At 44.9% G+C, this 19,386-nt stretch overlaps 1 protein-coding gene and 1 long non-coding RNA gene across 3 annotated transcripts in view; one reads left to right on the top strand and one right to left on the bottom strand.

Annotated features, from left to right (window-relative positions):
• The window catches only part of TEF (TEF transcription factor, PAR bZIP family member), a 28,009-nt gene extending 15,498 nt beyond the window's left edge, over window positions 1-12,511 (bottom strand). Inside the window, exon 1 of one of the 2 annotated variants that reach the window (XM_081928706.1) lies at window positions 12,298-12,511. In XM_081928706.1, coding sequence (XP_081784832.1) covers window positions 12,298-12,400 — 103 coding nt within the window. In that variant the 5' untranslated portion in view covers window positions 12,401-12,511. Of the gene's footprint in view, window positions 1-466; window positions 757-12,297 lie in introns of those variants that run through there. The other variant, XM_081928705.1, reaches the window with a different exon arrangement.
• LOC309379500 lies at window positions 4,111-7,530 on the top strand. Its single transcript, XR_014172515.1, has 2 exons — window positions 4,111-5,418; window positions 7,009-7,530. It is a non-coding gene; the product is annotated as an uncharacterized lncRNA (long non-coding RNA).
• Window positions 12,512-19,386: the final 6,875 nt, after the last annotated feature.

Raw genomic sequence — 19,386 nt, forward strand, 5'->3', positions numbered from 1 at the left:
AGTATTCGCTTGAAGCCCTGACGAAATCCCCATCTGTGGTCTCCAGATCGTTTCTCTGGATCGGGAAGGGCGGCGCAGCGAAGAGAGCGCCTGGCCTTTCCGTGTGTAGTTTTGGCAGCCACGCTGCCACTGTGGTTATGGGGGAAACGGGAGATCAAATCGGCCCCTCAACGCTGCGGGAGGAGCCGTTGTTTTGCCTCCTCCGCCACGACCCCTTGCGGTGCCACCCGAGGCACGTTTGCACGGCGAGGCTTGCTCCCTCGTAAGCGTGCAGGAGGGGCTGGTGCTGCTCATCTCAGGCGCGTAAACAAGCCGCCCGGATCATGGCAGGCGAAGGACAAACCGGGGCGCCAGAGCGCCGCAAAATGGATGCGACTCTGCGCGCGCCGTTCCCCTCCAACCCTCCGGCTCGCTCCGCAGCGGCCGCCCTGCCCGGAGCCCCCCGCGCTCCCGCCGCCGCCCTCACCGAGGCGCGTGTCCCGCGGCGGGTTTTCCATCAGCTTCTTCAGCACCAAGGGGAAGGCGCCCGCCAGGCCCCGCTCCTGCTGCGCGGCTCCCGCGGTCCCCGCCGCTTCCTGGTGCACGGCACGGCTGGACATACTATAACCAAGCGCTCGGCGAGCGGCGGCGGCGGCTTCCGAGACACCCCCACCCTCCCCGTGAAGGCCCTGAGAGGAGCGGGCGGCGGCGAACGAGGCCAGCTGAGGGGGCGCCCGCGAAGCGAGAGGGAGGGGCCGACCCGCCACCACTCGACACCAACGAAGACGACTGCGCGTGCGCCGCTCCGGACGGCGGCTTCTCCGGGGGGCCCCGAGGCGCTTTTAACTATTCATGAGCCCAGCGTCGCCACCCTCACGTTCTGCGCCCTGCGATTGGCTAGGGCCTCCGGGAAGGCGGGGCTGGCCGCCAGGCACGTGCAGCGGAGGGGTGAGTTTCTCATTAGCATGGGGGCCCCGCCCCACGCGCTGGCGGGTATGCCGCCGAGACGCCCTATTGCTTTGCGCGCGACGCGCACCCGCGGCTCTGACCTTAAGTGAGCCTTGAAGCGAAGGGTGCGCGCCAGGGTAACCAGCAGAGGGAGGCGGCGGAGCCCTTTTCACCTGCGTGGGAGTGGAAGGTGAGGGGACCAAAGGGGTGCCGGGACGAAGGAGGGGGCCCAGCGGGGCAGCCCCGGAAAGAGGAGCTTGGCGTCTTTAGAGGTCACAAAGCTCGCCGAATTGGAGGCCAGCAAGCGCATTCACAGGAGGAACAGCAGCAGCAACAATGAGGCTTCCAAAAGGGAGCCCCTCACACCCTCTGCAGGAAAACAGGAACACGCACAGTTTGTTCTTTCACCTACCCTACACACCACCCATACGCCTCTGAACTTCGTTTAAAAATAGCATCCACCCATTGTCAGAGAATCGTAAAGTTGGAAGGGACCCGGAGGGTCATCTAGTCCAACCCCGTGCAATGCAAGCATCTCAGCTAAAGCATCCATGGCAGATAGCCATTCAACTAAAAACCTCCAAGGAAGGTTGTCAGTGGGAAGTTTCTGTCATATTTAAATAATTTATTCTCCACTTTTTGAGTTATTTACCTGCAAAATAGCTTGCAATATTTTGTAAAAGTACAGCGATACAAAAATCCATTTAAATAAAACCTTTTAAAACAGGGTATGTATGCCCCCCATGGCTTAAAAAGGCAACAGAGTCGTTTCTCACTGTGTTTCAAGTGCTATTCGCTGCACACATCAGAGATGGGGCCAGAGTGTCTGCACCCGATGCACATTACCTAATTTTCCTTGTTCCTGGAATTCTCTGAACTCCTGTTCAAGGAAGGAAAGCATATCAAACAGGAGTATTTCTCAACAGACTGGATTTAGCTAATGCCATATGCACGGGTGTCACTGGTCTAAACCACTGAGCCTAGGGCTTGCCGAACGGAAGGTGGGCGGTTCAAATCCCCATGATAGGCTGAGCTCCCGTTGCTCAGTCCCAGCTCCTGCCAACCTAGCAGTTCGAAAGCACATAAAAGTGCAAGTAGATAAATAGGTACCGACCGCTCCAGCAGAAATGTAAATGGCATTTCCATGCACTGCTCTTGTTTCACCAGAATCGGCTTAGTCATGCTGGCCACATGACCTGGAAAAACTGTCTGCGGACAAACACCAGCTCCCTCGGCCTGGAAAGCAAGATGAACGCCGCAACCCCAGAGTCGTTCGCGACTGGACTTAACTGTCAGGGGTCCTTTACCTTTATCTTTTATATGCACCTGGCTTTAAACACCAGTGGTGGGAACATTGGAGGCTAGTCCATTTACAACCAGACCAGGGGGTGGCAGTGATTGTCAGACTTCTGCTCCTTAGTCCCAGTGTTGCCTATGTAGAATTTAGCAGGGAGGAGGTTGCAGACAGAAACCAGTATTAGTTGCCTTCACCTATTACTGGCTCTGCTTCTGCCTGCCAAAGGTTCTGGGCTCTATATACTGTTGGCCTCCTTGCCTTCCGCCCTGCAGATCCCAGTGGACCCCAGCCTCCAATGGGTAGGAGTGCACTAGAGCCAAAGTAAGCAATAATAGGTACATATTGACAGTCAGAAACAACAAACAATTCTTATAATTACAATTCAGTTCACATAAGAATGAAAGATTTAATTCACCCATTGTTGGAATAAACAAATTAATATAATCTAGAAGTTGTGAACTGTACTAAAATCTTGGAAGACACACTAGCATCAAATGTGCTTGTAAAATTCATCTCAGACCATGCCTAAAAGTCTGCGGACCTAAATTTCTAGAACTGGGAATGCCTTCCTTTGGGTCCATCCCTTTGGGAATTAAGATCTTGAATTTAGGTCCCACTAGTGGCAGTCGGGACGCAGGTGGCGCTGTGGGTTAAAGCCTCAGCGCCTAGGACTTGCTGATCGAAAGGTCGGCGGTTCGAATCCCTGCGGCGGGGTGCGCTCCCGCTGCTCAGTCTCAGCGCCTGCCAACCTAGCAGTTCGAAAGCACCTCCGGGTGCAAGTAGATAAATAGGGACCGCTTACCAGCGGGAAGGTAAACGGCGTTTCCGTGTGTGGCTCTGGCTTGCCAGAGCAGCGATGTCACGCTGGCCACGTGACCCGGAAGTGTCTCCGGACAGCGCTGGCCCCTGGCCTCTTAAGTGAGATGGGCGCACAACCCCAGAGTCTGTCAAGACTGGCCCGTACGGGCAGGGGTACCTTTACCTTTACCTTTAGTGGCATTAAGTGTTATGGCACTTTCCTGCCAAAAATATATGACAGGCCAAATCACCTGAGGTTTTCAAGCAAACCTTTCTTCATCAAGCTTTTGGGTTCAGAACTATTATGTGGCTATTATTGTGTACCTAGTGTTTCATATATGTATTTGCTTTATGTGTATGTATTACAGTATATGTATTGTTAGTTTGTATTATTTGCTTTCTGTAAATCAGTTTAAGTGTTGTTTGGCAGAAAAAATGTTTTTAAAATAATTTGCAGTGAAAGCCTATGCCTACTCAGAAGTAAGTCTGACTGAGGTCAGTGGAATTTACTCCAAAGTGAGTATAGAATTGCAGCCATAAGTGTCCCTACTCGCTTCCTGGAGACCTTTCAGAAACAACGGAAAAGAGTACAGTCTAAAACCACCTGCTGCTTGTGATAGAAGCAAGCATGCAGAGGTATATAAAGTCAAGAGAAGACCTTTATTTTCATAGTTGCAGGCCTCTCTTCTTCCAGTGGGCAGAAGCAAACTGGAGATTAACTGAAAATCCTGCTTGTAATATATATGTTTTAAATTTCTACTTTTTTTACATGCATGTAACCTGTTTCTCATTTTTTTCAGTATTAACTTTAGTTCACTACATTCACATACAAAAAAGTCCTCATGAAAATTGACCAGCATTTTTAAGTGAGTTTGTTTTCTAATATATGTAATGTTTATGCATTTTTGTCAACTATATTGCATTATGTCCAACCAGAAGCTTTTGCAGGGCAATACTGAAAGCAGGATTGCATGTAACCACCCCGACGCCACCATAAATGTAAATAATCATGAATTAATTAAATATTTTCCCGTGTATAAGACTAGGTCCCCCCCTAAAAATGTCAGAAATTGGGGGGCGTCTTGTACATGGATACATCTCCCCCCATTTTCTTAAATCAGAGTCTCCCAAAATAGGGGGCGTCTTATACATGGGGGCGTCTTATAAACGGAAAAATACGTTATTTTGCTACTTTTACAAATGGGTACTGTTTGGTTCATGTACAGTATGGCTTACAGAGTATTGGTCTGCAACAGGAGTCACAATATTGCCTTGCTCTCAGTCTACCTAATTACAATTAAGTATAGAAAGCTGTTTTATTATATTTAAGGCTAGTAAAGCTTCTAGGGTAGTTTGAGGCACCTTGAGACAGGTGAATTTCCTTGGGCGGTGTGTTTCTCAAACTAGGCTGGGACCCAGCAATGAGTCAAGGGCCACTTTCAGGTGGCCCTTGGTGCCACAGCCTGTCCAGTGCCTCCTCACTGGCCTGGGATTAGAATGGAAGGTGGTAAGAGAGGGGAGCTGTTAGAAGAGGAAGAGGTGAATGCCAAAGGATCAGTGAGAAGGGGCAAAGGACACTGAACATTTTGAAATCTGGTGGGATAAGGTACAAGTTGAGTGTGGACAAACCCTTTTCACTTAAAGCCACTGGATCAGCAAATTCTTCTTAATATGGAGTGGCTGAGTCACAATACACCCATGGCAACTGTTCTTACTTAGCTTGAGGAAAGCTGAATTATGGAACTCCTTGCCACAAGGAAAAAGCTAAGGCAAATAATTTAGCAATTTCAAAAAATGGATTAGATATCAGCAGAAAGTAATAGTAATTGCCAGCTGATTATGCCAAACTTTACCTCCACCTGCCACTATTTTGGATTTTGCTTGGCTCCTGCATCACCATGTTGTAATTTGTGGGCCTCAGTGATTTTCAGCCATCTCAGGTAAGCCCTGGGAGTAGAAAGCTTGAGAATCCATGTCCTAAGGTACATTGCTACTAAAGAAACCATGGTCCCTAAAGTTAGACCATGGTTTTCTCCTGCATCAATTTCCTCCAGTGAACTGTTCCACCATCAGCCACTTCTGCATTCTATCTGGAAGGTCCAACTGGACATCATCATTGCTGGGACTGGTGACATTGAAATCCCACTGAAGGCTTGCTGTTTTCAACTGTTTACAAAATGGCTGAGAGAGGAATTATCCCTCAACATGAAATCTGGAGTTCAGACTAATAGGATTAGTGGTAATAAGATTTCTACACAACATCAGCACCTAGCATATTCTAGTGCACAAGGACAACATCATAACCAGGGCACATGTCATCTGGAGATTTGCGACAAGGTGCGTCATCACTCTGCAGACGACACCCAGATCAGTTTATCGTTTTCATCAGAGATCAGGTGAGGCTGCAAAAGCGGTAAGCTGGTATTTGGAGATAGCCACGGACTGGATAAAGGCCAATAAACTGAAACTCAGGTGCAGTTTCTGTTGGTAGGCAGTTCATCTAGCTTATATGGTGTTCTTGAGCCTTTTCTTGGCAGGGTTGTACTCAGACGACAATCTGCAGTGCCGAAAGATTTGGTCTTATATTTAGAGACCCAAATGACTTCTAGCCATAGTTATGTTATGGAAACATCCAGGTTTGACTACTGTAATGCACTATATGTGGTTCTGCCTTTGCTGAATACTTAGAAACTTAAGTTAGTACAAAATACTACATCAAGATTCGTAATTGGCTGGTTGAATGGATCACATCTCAGCAGTCTCAAAACAACTGAACTAGTTAACAATCAATTGTCAAGCACATGGCTTTTATGTTCATAGCCCTTAAACAGCTTAGTACTGGGATACCAGAAGGACTGCATGAACCTGCCCAGATATTAAGGCCTTCCTCAGTTGCTCTTCTGAGCTCCCTTATCTTCAGAAGTGAGAAAGGTGGTGCTAGATCGGCCACCTCAGCAAAGGTAGAAGAACATAGACATCCAGGCTACTAGCCATTATCCTCCTTTAAAGTCACCCAAGTCATCACATCTCATGGGAATGAATTCCATAGCACAGTGGTTCTGAAACTTTTTTCTCTGGGCTACACTTTCAGAATAAAAAGTTGTTCGCACCAGCGATTTTTGTGTGTGTAAGAAATACATGGGGAGAGACACCTCATGGCAGTGCTTGATTTGTAACATAGAACACAACTAGTTTATAATATGATCATGGGACATCCAGAAAATATAAAACAATGCAGCTACATAAGAACACAAATCATTCCCTAAATAAAATACTGATTACAGTATCCTTGAATCTTCCTGCCATATTGCCATCCTCTCCTGCCACACCAGTGTGGCGCACCACAACCTTTGAGAACCACTGGTCTAAATATATAATGCTGATTGGATCATCTCTATATGTTTCGTCATATTCCTTAATGAGACAGGACTTCTTACCCTTGCAGAAGCCATGCCGCCTCTGCTTCAGCAAGAACTGTTCTTCCATATGCTTGGTAATTTTAGCTTTAATAAACCTTTCTCCAAACAGATGTTAAGCTAGCTATCTTGTAATTACCAGAAACCCCTTGGTTCTCATTTTTAAAAATTGTGTCACATTGACCACTTTTCAGTCCTCAGGTATGGAGGCAAGGAGCAAAGTATATGTTTTTGTTAGAAGATCAGCATTTGAGTTTTTAAAGAACTCTCAGGTGGATACCATCTGCACCCGGCAATTTGTGAATTTTAAATTGTCCATATGGCCTAGAACTTCATTTCTTGTTAGTACTATTTGCTTCAGTTCCTCAGACTCTCATCCTGCTATAGTTGGTTCAGGTGATCAGATCTGCCCTACATCTTCCACCATGAAAATAGATGCAAATAATTCATTCAGCTTCTCTGCTGAATTCATTCTCCTTTTCCTCCCTTAGCACACCTTTCTCTCCCTTATTCCTTTCTAGCCACTTTCCTGCTTCTAATGTGTATTTTGTTGGTCTTCGTGTTTTCTAGTGACCCTTGAATGGCAGGCTAACTGCAACAGCTTGGGAAGAAAAACAAGTACCACTTGCACAGGATGTTCCTCTGAATCCAGGAAAAGGACAAGCAACATTCTCCCAACCCCATTATTGAGGGGGCTGTGGAGATCAAAGCTGTTGTCACAAAGAGAATGGGAATGGGCTGACAGACAAAAAGTGTTCAGTCGTGTGGGAAGTTTTAGGATGAAACTCAGCTTGTATGGAAGACTGGTGGGTCTGCATAGGAGAAAATATAGAGAGAGGAACCTCCAAACTTCATAGAGCTGTTCTTTTAACTGTGCTGACCTTCCATCAGGGGTTAGACTGATACTCTCAGGCTTGCTTTCCTCATTTTCTTCTTCACCTTGGGAGAAGAGACATCTTTGTATGTCTCTCCTGCTGAGAACAAAGAGCAGGCATGGTTCTTTGTATCTCCATCTTAGTTAGACAGAAGAAAGGATATTTCCTATCAGGTATGTTTTCCCTTTAATAAAATTGGCTTTCTTAATTTCCTAAACTCAGTGTGATTATAATCAAGAGCAAAGCGTGATTCTCCAGCAAGTATTCAGTGCTCAGTTCAGCTTCCAATCTGTGTATTAACCCTGCACAATTATTCCAAGTGAGTTCACACTGAAGGAGCTGTAATCATAGACCTTATTTTGGGCAAGCCTGGGCAAATCCTATTATTATTAACAGAGAACATGCAAATACATATAGAAGCTGCCCCAAATGTAAATAAAACTGAATTTAGCCAAACTTTACAGTACTTACGAGACTAAAGCTTCTCTCCAGCATTGCCCCCTAGGCAATTTGCCTAGACCTTAATCTATCTCCAAAACTTTACTTGAACCTTTTGACAGTAAAAATAATATATATATTATATTTATCCAATAGAAGTCAGTAATAATTGTTGTTCTTGTATTTATATCCTGCCCATCTGACTGGGTTGCCCCAGCCACTCTGAGTGATTTCCAACGAAATATTAAAACACCAAAATACTGAAACATTAAAAACCTCTCTGTACCGGCTGCCTTCAGGTGTCTTCTAAAATTCAGATAGATGTTTATTCCCTTGACATCTGATGGGAAGGCGTTGCATAAGGGACGTGCAACTACTGAGAAGGCTCACAATGCACACAAACCAAAAATAGTACCTTTATGCCCAGAGCAAGAGGAATTTACCTGTGCAGCTGGCATTCCACATATCCAACCTCTCATTTTAATCCCCCCCAGCCTCTATGCATGCAATACTAGTGTGCTCCAGTGAGGTGTCCACTGGCATGCTATCACTGCACCTCAAGGCAGGCCAACCTAGTTTTAAAAAGACGCCAGGTGCATGAGACACTTCACAGGGTCGTTCTTACTTGCCTGGCAACTTATTTAAATCAGGCTTCAGTTCACCAAATGAAAGAGTCACCTTCTGGCATAGCAGAAACATCCATAGCGTTGATGTTCTAAACTAGTATCCATATTGTGTCATACTACTGGCCCATGGTTTGGCACATAGTGGAGTTTCACATACATTATTTAGGATCTATATGAGCTATTATTTAGGAACATGCATAGGAACTGATTTTGCAGCTTTGCTGGACTACACTTTTTGACTTATAGTTCTTTTGGAATTAGTTGTTCTGACTGCCAAGCAGACTAAATGCTGCACCCTAGACTACCAGCTGCACCTTCTTGGTTTGCTTAAAGTCTAACAACTTCAGACTCAGTCCCTTTTTGGTACTAGCCATGGGCAGTAAAAGAAAAAAAGCAGAGAATTCAGTGAGTCTCATAACTGGCCCACAATTAAATGTCTGAGAAAATTGTATTTTATATTGGATATGGGAAAGGTCAATGCTGACTTAAAAGGAAGACAAATAAGAGGGTGATTGGGTCTGAGGGGGAAATATGGAGACATTCAGGCCATTGGAAAATCAGTTCTCATTTATTCTGTATACTAAAATATGTATAGCTGGCTCCATCATCTAAAATATCAATGCAGTGTACAGCAAATGATGACCTCTTTGCTTTCTATTGACTGGTGCCTGTATGGAGATAGCCAGATGTTGGAAAACTGGCACTGGACTGAACATTGATTTTTGGTATAACAAAGTACGGTCAATAGCATTGGCAGATGAACTAACATGTCAGGTCAGAGCAGCAAAGGGCAAACACAACCCCTGTTTCCTTTATAACTTATTGCAAATGTTTATTGAATACATAAATAGTTCAGACTGGCAGAAATCCAGCCAACACTCATGGGAAAATGTGGTGTGATCTTTTAGAGTAATCAGATGAAGCTTTATTACACAGCATGACAAAAGTCTGTAATTTTATCATGACAAGTTATTTGTTGTTTACTGTTGTAACAGTCGTTTTCTCAAAATGTATCTTCTGTACCATAAAGAATAAATGAAAAACATTATTTTAAAAAGACAGTGAACAACAAAATAGGCAGGTACAGCAAAACATAAATAGAATACAATGTAAGTCTGGGATCCGCCCTGAGATCTTGAAGGGTGGTATATATATATATATATATATATATGCAGGTTTTGGTGTCCTCGGGTGTCTTCCCGTGTAAAAGTTGGGGTGTCTAGGCGACGTTTCGACGAGGTCTCACTCGTCATCTTCAGGCTGGTGCTTTCGGCTTCTTGTTACTGGAACCAAAGCCGAAAGCACCAGCCTGAAGATGACGAGTGAGACCTCGTCGAAACGTCGCCTAGACACCCCAACTTTTACACGGGAAGACACCCGAGGACACCAAAACCTGCATTCCTGTACCCGTGAAAATCTACGAAAGCATATATATATATATATATATATATATATATATATATATATATATATATATATATATATATGGCATGTTTGGGAGCCCCACTTCTTGGGGGTCTGATCTAGCCCTCCTCTACAAAAAATCTGCCCCTGCAAGATCACACTGATTTGGGTAGCAGCAGATAAAATAAAATAAAATAAAACAGGCAGCACTGAGGCAGGTAGAGCTAAGCACCCTCATTGGGGTGGTCCCTCCCTGTTCATCAGCTTAATCATGTGATGTGTGGAGAGTGGGTGACAGCTGAACCACATGGATCAACCATAGGAGGATGCTGTGAACTTGTATGTTCCAGGAATGTGTGTGACTGTGTGTGGATGGTCACACCCACTGCTAGCTTGTGAACCCCAGAAAGGTGATCCAAGGTGAAGGAAGCCATTGGGCGTGAGGAAAGTTACCCATTCCTGTTTTAGAGGAATGTGTAGCAACCTCTCTGAGTGTGTTCATGTGCATTTGCTTTATTTAAGTTACAAAGAACAACGCAAGTAAAAATGGAAAGTTGTTTGCTTAAGGGAGAGGGAGGTTCCCTTGACAACGTTTCAAAGATAGCATAATCTAAGAATTCAGCTTCTGAGTAGCCAAGATAAACCACATCCAGTGAAAAGTAAATCATCGCCCTCAAAGATCTGTTTCCTTTGTATGTTCAAACAAAACCAGAGACAGACAACCTGTAACCTCCAAATGTTACTGGGCTGCAGCTGCCAGCATCCCTGCCCATCAGCCATCCTGGTTGGGGCTGATGGGAGTTGAGCAGTATCACAACATCTGGAAGACTGCACGTTGCCCGCCTCTGTTCTTCACATGTTGTTTATCTAAAATCTGCTAGGTAGTTTCAGTCCTTCGGTACTGAATGTCTTGGAAGCACAATCCATCAGGAGCTGTGCATTCAGAATTGTGGACCCAATTTTGTGGAACTCCCTCCTAACTAATATCAAGCATCCCCCTGTTGAACCTGAAGCCTTTTCTTTATTCCAGTAGATATTTTAAGTAATTTCTGATTTAATAGTTTTTAACTGATTTAATCTGTATTGTTATTTGTTGAACTTGATGTAAACCACTTGGATACATTTATAATTAGGTAGTATATAAACTGTCAAAACAACCACCTATCAGAACAATTACGTACTATTTGATTCTGGATTAACTGTCTGGTCTGCATAATTTTTTCTCTTGGGTGCAGTTCTAATTATTTTGCCAGAGTTACATTGGACCTCCTGTTTCCAATGATCTTTTACCGTAATATCAAATAGTTCTGGGGGGTGGATGTCACAAAACAGACATCTGGCTCCATTTTTATACCAGTGGCTTGCTGCAAAGGTTTCTGAAAGGAAGAAGTAGAAGACGAACAAGACAATGACAAAAGGAAGATGCTAGAGGGACCTAAAAAACAACACGTATTCTCCTTTAGTCCCATTTTCATCGTGGCACAACATTCCAACTGAACTTTTGCCATCATCACTCTCCTGTTGCCACAGTCAGTTCACATAGCAGGCAATTTCTTTCAGCAGGCTTTCCCCACTGCATCAACTCACTACATTGCCCCACAAAAATCCGCCTTATTGCACATATTTGGGACCCTGAAACGACCACCAGCTTGTGTTATAGTAACCAGGACCATATCTAAAATAGGCACCACAGCATTTAGACGAGTTCCTGGCCAATAGCCAGAAATACAGCGAGCGACTTAAAAACAACAACCCCCAAACAAACGCCTACATAACGGGAAAGAGAAAGCTTCAGCCAACGGATCCCAAAGCCCATCGGAGCACTTGTTAAAGCATCCTACTCCCGGATGGCTCTATTTCATATGGGAGGTGGAGAGAGAAGCAGCAACTTATGCCTCAGATACAGAGCCATAAAACGACGTGACACTGATTTAAACCTGTGGGATCGCCGACTTGCTCTCATTGGAAGCCCTTTGACGTTGCTGTTGTAGTAGTAGCAATTTATTATTTATACCCCGCCCATGTGGCGGGGTTTCCCCAGCCACTTTGGGCGGCTCCCAATAGAATATTAAAAACACGATAAAACATCAAACATTAAAAACTTCCCTAAACAGGGCTGCCTTCAGATGTCTTCTAAAAATCAGACAGTTGTTGTGGTCATGATCCGCCGGAGCTGAGCTCGCGGAATTAAAAGGTATGGAAATCCTGGGAGTTTTTGATGCCCAAGTAGAAGGGCTCCAGCAGCAGCAGCAGTTGCTTGAGCTGAGAGATCAAACCGGACCATCCACACAAGACACCCACCACGTATCTGACAGCTTCTTCCGGCCGCCCCCTCCCCGACCCACACCTAATGTAGCAACACCAGAAAAGTGTGGCTCTCAGCACGTGTCGCTCCTCTCGACTTTCCCGATCCTCGTGGCTTAGGTCGAATTAAAGAAGAGCCAAAGCCAATATATATTATGCCGCCACCCCTCCCTCTCCCAATCTGGCTTGGGGGCAAAAGGAGCCCACCCTACCTTTCAGAGATCCCGTCCAGGGCACAGAGTACTCCAGAAGAGACTTCAGCACTTCAGGAAAATCCATGGCAGGAGGGGCTCCGAGTCTGCTGCAGCTGGACATTTCCCGCCTTGGGCTGGGGAAGGACGATGCCGTTTCTTCTTCCCAAGAGAAGGGCCGGCCGCGTGTCTGAGCGCGGAGAACGGGCTTTCAGCAGAAGTCACAAGAGCAGCCCGGAGCGATGTTGCTCAACAACTCCTGGCAGGGGGAGGCTGCCAGAGGAACAGCCAATCAGAGACGGACGCAGCCCAGAACTCTTCAGCCCGCCCCGCCCACTCCCCGCTGGCCAATGGCAAACAGGGCCGGGCCGCTCTGCCAGGGCTGGTTTACAGGGCCCGCTGCAGCCAATCAGGCCCTAAAGAACTGGGCCGGTTACCTAACTTGCGAGAGGAAATGGGCTCGGTCGCAGGAAAGGCTTAAATCTCAAGTGTGAAGAGACGGGCAAGAAATCAAAGGAGGATTCTGACAGTCGGCGCAACAAGTCTATCATAACCATAAAGTACAATGCCAACTTCGGGCCAGTAAATCATAGGTTGCTCTCTCGATCAGGCAGAATAAATGCATTAGTTGCCGTAGTTCCTCCTGGTGTTGTTTTGTTTTCAGACTGTGGAGAGGCTTTGCAAATCATCCGTCTTCTTAGGAAGGGGTTCTCAGCGTGACCCTGGAAGCTGCCACCTCTTGGCCAGTATTTCTGATTTCTCCATCAGAATACTGTAGGCAACATTCTATATTTATTTCTCATATGCTACTCAGTGTCTTGTGTGGGGTCATGACCCATAGGATCAAAGTTCTTAGTCTTAAGTTAGATAAACCTTAAGTAGTATAATCACAATTCTATCTCTTGGATAAAACCCCATGGTACCTAATTCAGTTACCTAATATATGACCTGGCAATAGAAGCAAGGCAGAAGCGGTAGAGTTTGTTTGTTGGCTTGCTTGCTTCTGTTTGCAACAAAGCAGTCTTTCAGGTGGAATCACAACTGCTGCCCACAAACTAATTTTGTGCTCCCATTCTTCATAAAGAAGATGACCACCTGCAGTTCAAATGGTTCATCACACACAAATTCCAGCAATTCTTGGAGTGATTGATGGTGTGTGAGAATTGCGCTGTGGGGTCCTTTAATCTGGCCTGGGTGTGGAGTAAAGGAATCATAGGGAAAATTAATTGCCATGTGTAGAGATCCACATTCTGCATATGACTAATTTGAAGATGCCATGGGCATACTCATCTATGATTGGTGGGAATTTGTGGCATTAAATGCAGGTTGGGGAGAACTTGTTTGAGATACTGCTTTGCTTTTGATTTTGCAACTGGGTGCACATGTGATGTCAAATACACTCTACCAAAGTTATAGCATGTGCCACCAATGTAGCTAAGACCGTAGAATTATGGGTCACTTTCATTCATCCTGTTTCTCATGGAGTAAAATGACACACCATGCTGCTGCTTTAAGCTTCAGAGTTAGTGGGTGTGGAAAACACCAGACTTGTAATCTAGTTTCTACTTCTATGGCATCAGCAGAAAATCTGTTGCAAGATTTCCAGGAAGCTTTCTGTACTGTTTATCTAAAAGCCATATTTATACAAAACTAAAATAGAGCAGTGACCTTATACATAGTCTGGGGGTGGCGTTATATTTGGGGCACAAGTGTCGTTGGTGGCTAGAGGTGCCTTTTAACAGCTTAGGCTAGTTCATTAGCTGCAACACTATCTGAATAAACTTTGAGTTTTGTTAAACATGCTCTGGCTATTTCTGGACTAGATTCTGGACGGACCCATTCAGCGCCACCCAGCAAGGCCAGTGGTCAGGGATGGTGAGAATAGAGGTGCAGCAATATCTAGAGGCCCACAGGGCAGGTTTAGAGCCCTTCTGGTCTCAAGTATAACTCTAATTCCTAATGCTATATAGCTTGATACTGAGAGGGATCATCCAAAGCTGCTAATTAATCTTCTTACTTTTGCCATCAGTTTTAAGACATGCTTTATTAGGCATCATGTTCCTAATTATGTTCAAATACTTTACCACACTGTGATCATAACATACTTTAAGGCAGCGTCTCCTAAATCCTGTGAACTGTAGTTAACCCTTCACAAAGCTACAGTTCCCAGCACCTTTAACAAACTACAGTTCCCAGGGTTCTTTGGGTGGAGTGTATGCAGCCTGTTTTATACAAAGAGACAGACTGGTACCATTTTGAATCAGTTGTGTGATTATGTCAGCATCTCAGTCCATTAGAGATAGGTGTTGCAAAGCCTGCTTAAAACTGTGATTATTCCAATGGGCGCAGTCAGCTATCCCATCCCCCAGTCACGCTTCACACCTAGACAAGTTGCCCAGAAGCAATGTTAACAAGCCTCAGCTCTTCCCTGGCACCCCTTACACAAGTCCCTCCCACACACTGCTTGGAGCCTGAAGGGCTTACCTGCAAGATCCTTGCCCAGTGCGAGGAACTGAAATGCCTGCAACACACACACACCCCTGTCACAGTTGTGGGTGTGCCAAGCCTAATTAGCCTAGCAGCCTGAAAGCTGAATACCATTGTTACCACAAGAGAATAGACCAAATACAGTGGTACCTTGGTTCTCAAATGCCTTGGTTCTCAAACAACTTGGTACCCAAACACTGCAAACCTTGAAGTAAGTGTTCCGGTTTGCAAACTTTTTTCGGAAGTCGAACATGCGCCGTTTTGAATGTTATACTTCCAATTTGAGTGCCACACTTCTGTTTGGAGTGCCCCACTTTTGTTTGGAGTGTTACGCTGACAATTTGAGTGCCACACTTTTGTTTGGAGAGTTATGCTGATGTCTGTCTGTTTTTGCTATTTATTTTGTGTTTATGTGGCTCTTTTTTTTGGTGTGTGACCATGTGGAACCCAGTTCAGCTACTGATTGATTGTGTGACTGCAGTACATTATTGCTTTCATTTTATGGATCAATGGTCTCATTAGATAGGAAAATTCATGTTAAATTGCTGTTTTGGAGGTTGTTTTTAAAAGTCTGGAATGGATTAATCAATTTTGCATTACTTTTTATGGGAAAGCATGCCTTGGTTTTGGAACGCTTTGGTTTTGGAACAGACTTCCGGAATGGATTAAGTTTAAGAACCAAGGTACCACTGTGTCCCACCAGATCTGTAGAATAGACCTCCATAGCCGAGTGAGAATTTGAACCCAAGTCTCCAACATGTTCACAGCCAAATGTTCTCTTTAATGTATCAGATTGGTTGCCAGTTCTCTTGGGCACAGTGGATATGATACACCAATAGCTGAAACAGCTGCCTTTGGGGAAGAAAATAAAATGTCAAATAGAATGATGGTGATGATACACTTAAAAGAAAAAATATATATCAGAATTACCAGATGGTGACCAGGTGGTTGAGTCCCATCTAGAAAACTATGCGTTTGGATGAAGAAACTAAAACCAGTAAAAACTGAAGCTAATTAACAGAGACTTGGAAGCATTCTTCCAGCGCTTTGCCAGACCTGATCATTCATAGCTGCCTAATGCATTTGGATCATGTTAGGAATACATCGCCAAACATGGCAAACCACTTAATCACAAATTGAAAACAAAACAAAAAACTGAGAAAGTTTCCCAACAGTTTCAAACGGTTATGTATTTATTCAATTTATGTCCCATGCCACTTAAGGCTCTCAGCAACTTGTACAAATATTTTGTAAATAATTGTTTTTAAAAATATAATTGGATTTTTCCTAACTCTTGCATATCCACCCTCTCCGCATGGCAGGGACTCTGAGAGCGGATGGTAGCTGTTATGTCTGCTCTTGCTCTGAGGGATGGGCAACCTCCCACCTGTTCTTAAGCCACTAACCAATGACTGCAGCCGGTGTGTTTTTTCTTTCACCTACCTACAGTTTCAGGGCAACTGACAAGGCAATCCTTGGGGAAGGCCATGAGTAGTTAGTAGCCACAATGACCATGCCTCCACAGTCAAGAGGCAGCAAAGCTTCTGGATACAAGTTGCTGGAAACCGCAGGAGGGGAGAGGGCCCCCGTGCTCAGAACCTGCTTGGGGATTTCCCACAGGCATCTGGTTGGCCACGGTGGGAACAAGATGGGCCACTGGCCTGATCCAGCAGCCTCTTACGTTCTTATGACAGCCAAGCAGCCTTTTATTTGGATGGAAGAGGGCCTGTAGAACCCTGTCCCTTGCAGCCCTAAGAGAACGTAAGCTGGATCTAGCCCAGTATTCTTTTCCATAAGCAGGACAATGGGTGCAATGGCATTGGCCCCATTTGCACTTCCTGGAAACTGATACAGTGGTACCTCAGGTTACATACGCTTCAGGTTACATACGCTTCAGGTTACAGACTCCGCTAACCCAGAAATAGTGCCTCAGGTTAAGAACTTTGCTTCAGGATGAGAACAGAAATTGTGCTCCAGCGGCACTGCAGCAGCAGGAGGCCCCATTAGCTAAAGTGGTGCTTCAGGTTAAGAACAGTTTCAGGTTAAGTACGAACCTCCAGAACAAATTAAGTACTTAACCTGAGGTACCACTGTACACAGAATGCTACCTCTGAAGGCAGAGGTAGGACTTAGCTTTATTTTCCATGAGTTTGTCAATCCTTTTAAAGTCATTTAATTTGGTGGACATCACTACATCTTACTGGAGCGTATTCTGTAGTTTAACTATGTGCTGTGTAAAGAAGTACCTCCTTTCCTTTATGCTTCTAACACTCAGCTTCATTGCCATCTTCCCCGGTTTTAATATTATGAGGGAGAAAAGCTTCTGGAGCTTCTAGCCAGTGACTGAATCCAGACTGAGGGCAGAGTACCGTTTGTGCTCATGCCCTGTTTGTGGCTCCCCCCAGGCATCTAGCTGGCCACAGTGAGATCAGGCAGGGCTCGTCTGACGTCCTTTGCCTGACCTCAGTAGTCCTCATGCCAATCAGTGTGTGATGGCATGAATGTCCCAATTATTAGTAAACAGTACATGTGACATCTTAAAATAAGCACTTCCTGTGGCCCACACCATCCCATGGACTTCCATTTCCCCTTTTCCTCTCTTCGGCGGCTGTGTACTTCCCCCCTCACTTTGATCAGCAGTGGGTGGTATAATCATCTGACACCAGTTTTGATTTAAAAAACAACACCACAAAGTAACAGGCCTCTTCCATCCCTCCACAGAGCCAGTGTGGTGTAGTGGTTAAGAGCGGTAGACTCCTAATCTGGTGAACTGGGATTGCGTCTCCGCTCCTCCACATGCAGCTGCTGGGTGACCTTGGGCCAGTCACACTTCTTTGAAGTCTCTCAGCCCCACTCACCTCACAGAGTGTTTGTTGTGGGGGAGGAAGGGAAAGGAGAATGTTAGCCGCTTTGAGACTCCTTTGGGTACCTTTGGGTAGTGATAAAGCGGGATATCAAATCCAAACTCTTCTTCTTCTTCCACAAGGCATCAGCAAGCCGTTTTGTGAACTTTCACTCCAGGGTTGTTGTTTTTTCATCTTTTACACCTGCACATCAGCAGCAGGTGGGAAAAAATGCTTTAAGTCACATATTTGAAATATTGTCTCAGATGATGTTGCACTACAATACTATGGCCAAAAGTGCCAATCATGGTTACATGTATTTATAACCCTAAATTGTGATTATTGACATCTTCAAACAGCAATTTGCTTTGTGGTAATTTGCTACCATAGAAGCTTGGGAGGCTGAAGAGCCGATTAACCTGAGGTATAGTGAAGTACACCAAGCTAACTGTACACAACTCTTTGTAATAAGGCCACAAGCCCCATGAATGTATGGGCCATGTGCTAACATCTCTAAATAGCAACAAGAACTGTCAATGTGCTTATAAAGCATGGCACAGGCACCGCCTCTCAGATTAGGCAGGATTTACATGAATGTAAACCATGCAGCAAGTTTAAGGGTTTACATACATCTTCTCTCTCTCCTTTACACACACTTTACTGCATGTAGGCAGAATTAGAGTTTCAGAAGATCTTCCTCTGGACTTCTCTCCTGCTGATTATCATTTTTTAAAAAATCAAGCATGATCTGCATATTTAGCCAGTCTATACTACAGTTGGAAAACCTGTGGACCTCCAAATGCTTTTGGACTACAATTCCCACCATCCCTGGCCACTGGCCTTATTGGCTGGGGTAGATGTAAGTAGGTTTGATGTTTTATGACTCTTTAAGAGTGCTGTGCTTGAACTACTATGCTGTATAAGCTTTGTTCTGATTTGCCTCTGGGCAGACTCTCCTAACTGGCAGTTTGGCAAGAACAACCCTGCTAAGTTTGGCCACGGCACAGCCTGACTCCCTCCTTTGGCAATCTTCACAGAACTCTAGCCCAATGGTTGCCATCAATTTGATTTAAATTAATTTTATAATGAAACGATTTTAGAATGTTGTATTATTTTAGTGTTGTTAGCCGCCCTGAGCCCTGCTTCGGCTGGCGAGGGCGGGATATAAATAAAATTTATTATTATTATTTATTAAGTTGTTCTGTCTTCATGTGCACTAGTTAATAAACTAGGTCCCTAACCTGGATCTGTTGCACTTGCTTTTATTCTCTTAGTTCCATGTTTTTATTTCTGGTGTACCCTCACCTGGGTAACAAACCAGTGGTGTAGAAGTAAATTCTTGCCACTCTGTTTTTCAGTAAGCAATGCCAATGTCATTGTGGTACGTACAAGTGGGATGGATCAACAGTCATTTGATCAGGAGTGCTGACCAAGGACATCAAGGGTAGGGAAACTTTGGCCGTCTACATGTTGCTGAACTACAACTCCCAACAGTCCCAGCAAGCATGGCCAATTGCCAGGGATGATAAGAGTTGCAATTCAGCAGCATCTGGAGGTTCCTCACATCTGAAGTACGTAAGTAATGAGAGTAGTGACATCATGGGAACTGTGTGACATGAGACTTGGTACCTAAACTTGGTAGCTAAAACAGAAAGATCTATCCTAGGCCACAAATGAATCACTTTTTGATCATGTTTCATACCAGCCATATTGCCCACGCATGAAGAAACAGATGAGCCACCTTGCCATTCTCGTCCAAGGAATAATACAGCACACATGG

Source organism: Podarcis melisellensis (genome assembly GCF_964234715.1).
Source record: "Podarcis melisellensis genome assembly, chromosome: 10".
In the NCBI taxonomy this organism is placed as follows: Eukaryota; Metazoa; Chordata; class Lepidosauria; order Squamata; family Lacertidae; genus Podarcis; species Podarcis melisellensis.